The sequence below is a fragment of the Fragaria vesca genome, linkage group LG6 (assembly GCF_000184155.1).
Source record: "Fragaria vesca subsp. vesca linkage group LG6, FraVesHawaii_1.0, whole genome shotgun sequence".
Lineage (NCBI taxonomy): Eukaryota > Viridiplantae > Streptophyta > Magnoliopsida > Rosales > Rosaceae > Fragaria > Fragaria vesca.
In genome coordinates, this window is record NC_020496.1 from 10,890,741 (window position 1) to 10,899,635 (window position 8,895).

The following is an 8,895-nucleotide window of genomic DNA, read 5'->3' on the forward strand; positions in this document are numbered from 1 at the left end:
TTGATTAGACTTTACTGCATTGGTTAGAAGAAGGGGTTGTGAGAAGATGCCTGCAAGTAAAATATGGTGGGGTTTGATTGGTTTGCTGGTGTTGCTGTCAGTATCTGCAGTTTCAGCACATGAAGAACTGGAGGAGGCACAACAACAAATCTCACATCCCAGTGATCATCAATTGGGTAATACACATGTCTGGCCTGTAAGTCTGATTATTTTCGATCATAAATATAACTCTTTGTTGGGCATGCATGTTTGTCTATACTCTATACTATTACTATATTGTATATTTGTATCAAGGCCCTAAACAACTAACAAGGGGCTACCCGGCTAAGGGCTAGCTGCATGTAATACTTTTCACTTCCCATATGTAAATTATTTTCATCCCCAGCAAATAGAATTGTGTTAGCTTTTGCAATGTCTTTCTTGCTTTCTATTATAAAGACATCTTTTTCAAGCCTTGTCACATTATTCACTTTTCTATGCATGAGCTGCATGTGATAGCTATTAGCAAGACAGGTTGTATATTACCAGTAACAAGAACTCATATTCAGTTTTTGTAATGCAGTGGACATAGTAATTACTTGGTGGTATACGGTTTTAAAACTTAAACTTACTTTGTTAGGGATGTCATGCTGCAGGAGATACGATTTGATTGGAAAATTGTGGCGGGTACGATAATCGCATTCCTTGGGGCAGCATTTGGGAGTGTTGGAGGTGTTGGTGGGGGTGGCTTTTTCATTCCTATGCTCACCCTCATAATTGGCTTTGATCAAAAGTCATCAATCGCAGTGTCCAAATGTAAGTACACATTATATGAAATAACATATTTTGATCATGATGTTTACTGGTTCATGTATCACTTCAGACTTAAGACCGATTTTGTTCTATTTCTAACTTGTGAGACAGCATTTCGTTTAATGTTGCTTGTGTCTGGGTACTCAGGTATGATCACAGGTACATCAACTGCTACTGTGTTATATAACTTACGAAGAAGGCATCCCACACTTGAGCTTCCCATCATTGACTATGATTTGGCTCTTCTCTTCCAACCATTGTTGGTGCTGGGGATCAGCATTGGTGTTTCATTGAATGTGGTTCTCTCTGATTGGATGATAACCATTCTACTATTTGTAGTCCTCCTAGGTAATACAATCCCTTATCTGAAATGGTCTTCTTCTTTCTTTACAATTCTCTGAAACTTGTTTGAGAGGTCATTAGCTTGGTCATGATATGCAGGGGTTTCAGCCAAGTCATTTATCAAGGGTGTTGAGACATGGAAGAAAGAAACTATGACTGAAAAGGTGCTCTTACAACCATGCTTGCTTGTTTATCTGATGGATTATATATTTTGGTCTGAATTCATCAAAAACTGAACCTTGTTTCACTACCTCTAGGACCTACTGGATGCTTCAAGACACTTGCCATCAAATTGGGAAAGTACTGAAGATGTTGAAGCCAAATGTACGCGTGGACGTCCAAGCAATGACACCCTGGCACAGGCGAAGAATGAAGCTAAACGAGTGGAGGTTAAATCTTTGAAGCTCAAACTATTATAGCATGCCTTTTGGGACTGACTTCTGGACGTTGCTAGGTTTCTATTCTTGATAATGTTTGCTGGAAGGAACTTGGAGTTATAGTGGCTGTTTGGCTCATGATACTTGCATTACAGATTGCCAAGGTTTTAATCTAGTAACACATGTAGCTACTCTTTTTTTTTTTTTTTAATAAGAAGACTATTATTTGGATTGCCTTCACTTGTATGCAACAATGCAACCAGAAATCAGATTATCGACTGAAAATAACTTCTTTTGCACAGAGTTATCTGACAAAATGTTTGGCAACATATTGGTTGGCAGAACTCTTACAGGTACCTTCCATCCTCGTGTTCAATAACATAATTCACTAGTGGCTGCAAATGTATAAACTGCGCACAAGACTCTCTTCCCATGATTTATTTTTTCTTTAACTTCTATTTGTGAACATCAGATTCCAGTGGCTGTGGGAGTAACTTCATATCAGGCAATGAATCTCTACAAAGGGCGGAGTGTGATTGCATCGAAGGGAGATGAAAACATGAAATGGTCAATGTACAAGCTAGTTGCCTATTGTGCCTGTGGCATAGCAGCTGGTATGCTTGGTGGATTACTTGGTCTTGGTGGAGCATTTCTGTTGGGTCCGATATTTTTGGAGATGGGAATTCCTCCTCAGGTAGATCAACTCGCACATCAAAATCATTATGAGCCTTAAGTTTGTATTAAGCTAATATGCACATTGGTATAGAAGCTATTCTTTCTCAAGTTGTATCTGATGCCTTGATAAACTCCTAATTTCTATGTTGAAAATTTCTATATAGGTGTCAAGTGCTACGGCTACCTTTGCTATGACATTCTCTTCATCCATGTCTGTTGTAGAATACTATCTCCTTAAACGCTTCCCAATTCCTTATGGTAAGTCTGTCTGTTAGCCATTCAATCAACTTTAAATTATTCATGAAGGAGGACATTATTATCTGAAAAAGGTCATCTTTTTCATTGAAACTCTATCCTAGCTCTATACTTCGCTGCTGTGACTAGTGTGTCTGCATTTGCGGGGCAGCATGTGGCCGGAAAGATGGTTAAGAAATTAGGAAGAGCTTCTTTGATTATCTTCATCCTGGCTTTCACAGTTTTTGTGAGTTCACTAACACTAGGTATGTATCATTCTCACATACATTTGCTGTATTTCTTTCATCCATCTTGAAGTGTCTAGGATGGGGGTTTTTGTTTGATTATTGGATGGTTTTTGTTTCATTCTTTTTCTATTGTTTTGAAATCGGCTTTTGTTTGATTCTACACAGGTGGGATCGGCATAGAAAACATGATTAGGAAGATTCAACACAAGGAGTCCTTGGGATTCCAGAACATCTGCACTTATAAAACCTAGCTAGATATATGGACCTTTTAGTGGAAGAAATATTCTCAATGTATGGACCTTTTAGTGGAAGAAAGTTCTCATTTATGAACCAAAAACCTTACAAAGTAGCCCTTCATGTTTGAAAAAGGGTGACTAACTGGGGGTGGAAACATGGATGTTTCCCAAAGTCTAACCAAATTATCAATGCTTTCAATAGTTCTGAAACACATAGCTAATGAATGTCTTCAGTTTATAGTGCGGCTTCTCATGATGCATTAATCGTTGGGCCAAAGCCGCCAAAGGGATACTCTAATGGGAGCAACTGTAAGAAACTTGGCCGTGCCATACAAGGACTTGCATTATGAGAGGATTGAGAGCAGATTGTATAAAAAGTTGAACATCCTTAAAGAAGTTCAATAATCAGCTACGTACTGGATGTGATGAAGTCAAGAGCAAATTAGCAAGTACTTGGACACAAGGAGAGCAAAGAAACAATCTTTGAAGTTTTGGCAGTCATCATTCACAACCCTGATGATAAAAGGTGAGATCTAGCGTAATCGATTCTTAGACAGGTTGATAAGAGGCATCTAGTGGGAGGAAATTTCAATTCAGACAAGTTGGACAACAAAATTTTCAGGCAGGCAATTGGCAAATTCCAACCAAAAAAATGAACATGATCTTTATATAATGAAGCCTAACAAGGCATCAATTAATATGAAACGTGACTGCAAAAGTAGCAAAGGAGGTTCAGAAAATAGTGCCTCTAGCGCCAACCCCAAATGCTATGATGCATAATAGTATGTGTTAGACTTTAAGGGTTGGCAGTGAAAGCACAAAATTTGTCCGGGAGTTCATTCTCTTTAACTCTAATGCTGCTCTGGGCGTTATGGAAGAATAGGAATGATATGGTGTGGGACAGAAAATGCAAGACCCCAATGCAAATAGAAATAGTTACTCTAACTAAAGAGAACCATACGTTGCTGGGAGGTGAAAGGTGAAGTGCGTCGAGGTGGCGAAAACCGGAGTCCGGAGGTAGGGAGAATCGAACTGAACGTAGATGCAGTCTTTGATTCACAAACCGACAGCGGGAATCGTTGATGTTTTTTCACTCTTTGTGATCATGAAGGTACCTTAGTAGCTGGTTTTCTCCATTCACAGGACAATGTCATCTCGGCAAAACATGCAAAACTTCTTGCTTGTTTCCATGGTGTTCAACTAGCTAGATCTAACCGATTTCACCACCTCCAAATATAGACAGATATCTTAGAGTTTGGTTTAGCTATTGAAGCTGCTTTCTCAGATTGGTCTGAGTTGGGGTTCTTGGTGGACCACCTAAAAGCTAGGCTGCGTCTAGCTTCAGTTATAGCTTTTATCCATGTTCGACGAACAGCAAACCGGGTTGCTCATCTCACTGCCCAGCTAGCTTGCCACAACTTTTGTCAATCTTAATACTTGTAACCTCTAAGTCCTAATTCTATAGAGGCTATCCAAATTGATTGTGCTTTTGCCCAAGCATCTATGAAATTGTTGCATTCCTCTTAAAAAAGAAAAAAAAGAAGGCATCAATCAATGTAAGACGTCAAAAACTGCATCTCTGGCTATAGTACTAATTTGAGCTATAATTAACATTCTTTGCCACGAGAGTTTGACTGACCCAAAAAAAAAAAAAAAAAAAAATCGTTGCTATGAGAATTTACTCGACCAATATAAACCATGACAGAAATTGATTTACATCTTAGTGGATTATGCTCACCCGTAGTTCAAAGTATATTCAAGAAAGAAAGCGTATGGAAGACGCGTCATCATTGTTCTCTCCACCTCCTCCACCATGACGAAGGTACATTTCCTCTTGAAGGTGGCGGCGTGAGGAGGTCTAACATGGTTTGCTTCTCATTTGGGGTCAGTGGAACACCTCTAATAAGGTTCAAAGCCATGACATGGACGTTAGTCCTTTGCCTGTGCTTCTTATAAGCCCAGATACCTGCAGCAGCACCGGCAACCACAAGCTGTTTCCAGAACCCAAATAACAAATTAGCACAAAGTAAACTTTAGAAACCAATATAAAGTTTTAAGGCTTTCTATTAAAGTATTTTTCAACTCACCGGTGATAGCCATAAGCCTGCAGTCTGCAGATCAAATTTTGGGGCATAAAGTACTGTCTCCCCGAAATCCTCCTCAAGCTTCTTGTAGATCTCCTTGTCACTCTTCCCAGCATGAATCTCGTCACGAATTAACTGCAAAATCATCAAATGCATTACAACCGCTACATAAACATCATGTTTGAGTTGGTAGATTATCAATTATACAAGTACCTGATTGATTTATGAGACATCTCTTTTGAAAACAACCAATTTGAGAAACTATTGAAGATATAGGGAAAAAGTAATGCCGGTAGAAGTTCAAAATGATAACGACTACAGTAAACCTTATATATAGCAATGAAAACATGCTATTTATGTAACAATAAGTACGTTTGGTTTAGAACTCTAAATATATGTTGAAGTTTATGGACTTAAATCCGCCTCACTCTTCTGAGAAGAAACTATAGTTGGCTGTAAAATACAATTGTGCTCTAGAACTTTTAAAGAGCATCAGCCATAAAAAGATATATGTCAAGCCAAGAGAGACTTCCAGACTTCAGTAAACACCACTTCATCAACAATAAAGGTGATAGGAAGCAGGAAGCTTAACCTGCAGGAATAATCTTCGCCACAATGTCATCGCAACAAGACAAAGAAGGAACATACGATCCACAGTTTCAGCATATCTTTACACATCGTACACCAGTGCGGGGAGAGACACCAATAATGGTATCTCATTCAAATCAAATCACAAGTATTTGACCTCCCATGACCAATAATTCATCCTAGCAGTTGTTCAGTAAGCGTGCTTTAATTGGAGCACTGTGAAATTGGCAAATATTGTATAACTGAGAAAAAGAACACAGAATGCTGTTTCACCAACTCACCAGTCTTCCCTAAATCCCACCCTTAACATTCAAAAACAAGTGAAAGAATGCAAACCTTCGGAGATCTTTCCAAAGGCATCAATTTTGCTGTCTAATCACACTCGCTGAATCCCATCCATTTTCACGTAGTCCTTACTTGCTTAAGGACAGCTAACCCGAGAGCACCTCTCTCATACTATATTGCTTAATCCTTAAACCTGAGGGCTTTAACTTTTCTTGCTTTTGTTTGTTCATTTGTTTCATTTTTTGTTTGTTTTTCTTTTTGAAAAAGAAACAGAATTCATCGAGAAATCGAAAATAAAGACAAACAGTGGACAAGAGGTCCACACAACAGAAGCTTCAGACATGAGGAATGTAACAACAGGAAACCCTTGATGAACCCCCAAAAGAGAAACAAATTTCCTAAACTACTGTTGCTCCCCGGTCCCTCAAAATACAAGAGAAACTATAATTTCTAAAAGCCTCAGAAACCGAAACCCCAATTAGTATCTAAAATCTCCGGCCTACTCACCTCTTCCTATAATCTTATGCTACAGTATAGTTAGCAACTCAAAGATCCGTTTTGGAACCACTCGATGCATGGTCTTCCTTGAAAAGTCTCTACCAGATTTATAATAAATATGCCATCAATAATTTTGACCTGGCAATGCAAACAATGCGCCTTTGAGGACTACGAGGAATGAATCCTTTCATTTTGACTATAATCACAAGTATTACTTCCTGACTAGCCACGAAGCAATAAAGCACTTACATCCAAATCTTTTTACAAGATGAAAGTAAGATAATTTAGTTTGATTTGAAAGACACCTGCTACAAGACCTGCAAAGAAGTCCTTATGTCCTACCTCTAAGGTTCCCTCCCAAAAGGCGATATAAATACTTCATTGGCACAGAGCCTACTTTGCATCCCTAAGAAGATTCAGTCAACCTAGCAACTTTTTCTTATATGAAGATATGGTGATCAGAAAATATTGACTTCCTTTATCTTTAAGAACCAACACAGTACTAAAAAAGTTGTGCGGTTCCAGCAAAGTTGATCAATTATCTTCACCTTTCAAGAATAGTAGTTTGTCTGCGAATTAGAGATCTGCAATCTTCACTCAATTGCCTTCAACCTTCAACCCTTCAAATAAGTGATCTTCTTGAGGCATTATTAGCAACCTACTCACAACATCAACTACAACACAGAAGAATAGTGGTGACGGCGTCAGCCACCAAAATATCCCTCTAGGCCTACTTTTAATGAAGGGGAATCTCCTCCCCTCACAATTTAAACCCCTTTTTAACAAAAGCACCGTGCAGGTGAACTAGGCCTTTCGGAAACCTCTCTATATAATATTCATTACACAAAATTTCACTAGCATTTCGGAATCAGTGTAAGTGATGATATTACTTGGTAAATGAAAGATACCTTGCGAAGAAGAATGGCGATATCAGCTTGTGAGTCTTCAATGGACTGACTCCCACACTCAGTGCACCTAACATTATGGCTGATATTTCTGGCGCGGGCATCAACCACTTGACTCTTCTTCACCGGGTCCTCCTCCATCAAACCTAATCACAACAAACGCGTTTGAACATTTCCACTCTCACTCAGGCTTTTTATCAAACACTTGGCGTGCACAACTTCAGCAACTAAGCAAACTACAAACTACCCATCCACAAATAAATATCAAGTTAAAGAATTGAAATTGAAACTTACGGGGATGAGGGTTCCAATTGGCCCAAGCACACTATAGCTATCAGTCTTCAACGAGTATGCGGCTGTGGTGGTTTATAAAGTTTAGTTTCTAGTATGCGGCTGTCCACCGAGTATCGTGTCCTCTGGTGAAATTTTTATGCAAAATAGACCCATGCCAAAATAGGTTTTATTTTTGAGGCTTGCTATATTCTTTTTACACTAATTTTACATTCACTCGAATAAAAGTTGTCACATTTGTTTAACACTGTATAAGTGTAAATAGTCGAACCAATATTACGACTGACAATGAACTTATTCAAAATTTTGTAACGAGAATGTTAATACTTAATAGAGTAACATAAATAAAATTGTTCAAAATATAACTCATAATACCACGATAACAACGAAGGCAAAATGAGGCGACTATCTATTAATGACAAAGTATCATGGAAGTGTTGCACTTGATAGGCACTCTTAATCTGCTTACCTAATGAACTGTATTAAAATACATGATCAGGATCCATTTGCGTTTGAACTGCTTATTTGTCTGTCACTCCACGGTTGTGTAGTTCAAATGTTGGCATTATACAATTATGTTCCCTTTTTTGATTGAAACATTGCACTAACATAAACGCCAAAATACTTACACCAGAGCTAAGCTCGATCTCACTTGTGCTTCCTGGAGTGCGTCACACATACCTGCTTCAGTCACTTTCCTACCACTAAGACGCAAAGAATACAATTTGATCCTCTAATGGATTCTCAAGATAATAGGGTGCTAAGAACAAATCCAATGTCTCCAAGGTTACAGGGTTTTATGAAACAGTCCCCAACAGCTAAAACCTCAAGTTCAGTCATTCAGTCCGAATAATAACATTCAAGGTATGATTCTATGATAAACCAGTTTATGACTTTGGAACATAATATTCCTTAGAATCAGGCGCTTGTATTACATTAGTTGTAAGTTTTCATTAGTCTATGACATCAATGTGCTGCTCAAAATACAAATTCTCTAAGAATATACATAGGCCTTCCAGGGTGAGCACTTGATAACTAGTTTCCAAGTTCCCAAAAAGTTCCCCAGCTACAGCATGATGATAACTTCGAGTCGGAATTTAGGCGGGTATACAAGATTTCAGATTCTCCATACTACCTTATTGTGCATTATATCCCTGCATATTGAACATCATCCATGAATTCAGACAAGCAAAAGAGCAACAGCTTTTATTCAAAAAAAAAAAGCAACAACTTATGTAGGAACACTAATAATTTTAAGGAAAAAATTCAGTTTACTACCCTGAACTTTAGGTCTAAAATCAGTTTGATACCTCATCTTTTTTTTAATCAGTTTCATACCT

At 38.3% G+C, this 8,895-nt stretch overlaps 3 protein-coding genes across 3 annotated transcripts in view; 1 reads left to right on the forward strand and 2 right to left on the reverse strand.

Annotated features, from left to right (window-relative positions):
* The first annotated feature begins 46 nt into the window (after positions 1-46).
* LOC101291554 lies at positions 47-3,015 on the forward strand. The gene is made up of 11 exons (XM_004305237.1): positions 47-196; positions 636-795; positions 940-1,140; positions 1,234-1,298; positions 1,392-1,523; positions 1,589-1,675; positions 1,814-1,864; positions 1,984-2,205; positions 2,351-2,444; positions 2,546-2,686; positions 2,834-3,015. Exons 1-11 carry the CDS (start codon positions 47-49, stop codon positions 2,917-2,919), a joined length of 1,389 nt encoding a protein of 462 aa, XP_004305285.1. The 3' UTR covers positions 2,920-3,015.
* A 1,483-nt stretch (positions 3,016-4,498) lies between these two features.
* Positions 4,499-7,607, reverse strand: LOC101313718 (cytochrome c-type biogenesis protein CcmH-like). The gene is made up of 5 exons (XM_004302841.1): positions 7,559-7,607; positions 7,268-7,410; positions 4,992-5,123; positions 4,643-4,895; positions 4,499-4,538 (listed from the first exon to the last, which is right to left on the reverse strand). The coding sequence occupies exons 2-4, from the start codon at positions 7,403-7,405 to the stop codon at positions 4,692-4,694; spliced, it is 474 nt and encodes a 157-aa protein (XP_004302889.1). The 5' UTR covers positions 7,406-7,410; positions 7,559-7,607; the 3' UTR covers positions 4,499-4,538; positions 4,643-4,691.
* An 845-nt stretch (positions 7,608-8,452) lies between these two features.
* LOC101314002 (probable plastidic glucose transporter 3-like) overlaps positions 8,453-8,895 on the reverse strand; it is a 7,384-nt gene continuing 6,941 nt past the window's right edge. The window contains exon 14 of the mRNA XM_004302842.1: positions 8,453-8,709. The gene's annotated coding sequence lies outside the window, so the exon portion shown is untranslated. The remainder of the gene's footprint in view (positions 8,710-8,895) is intronic.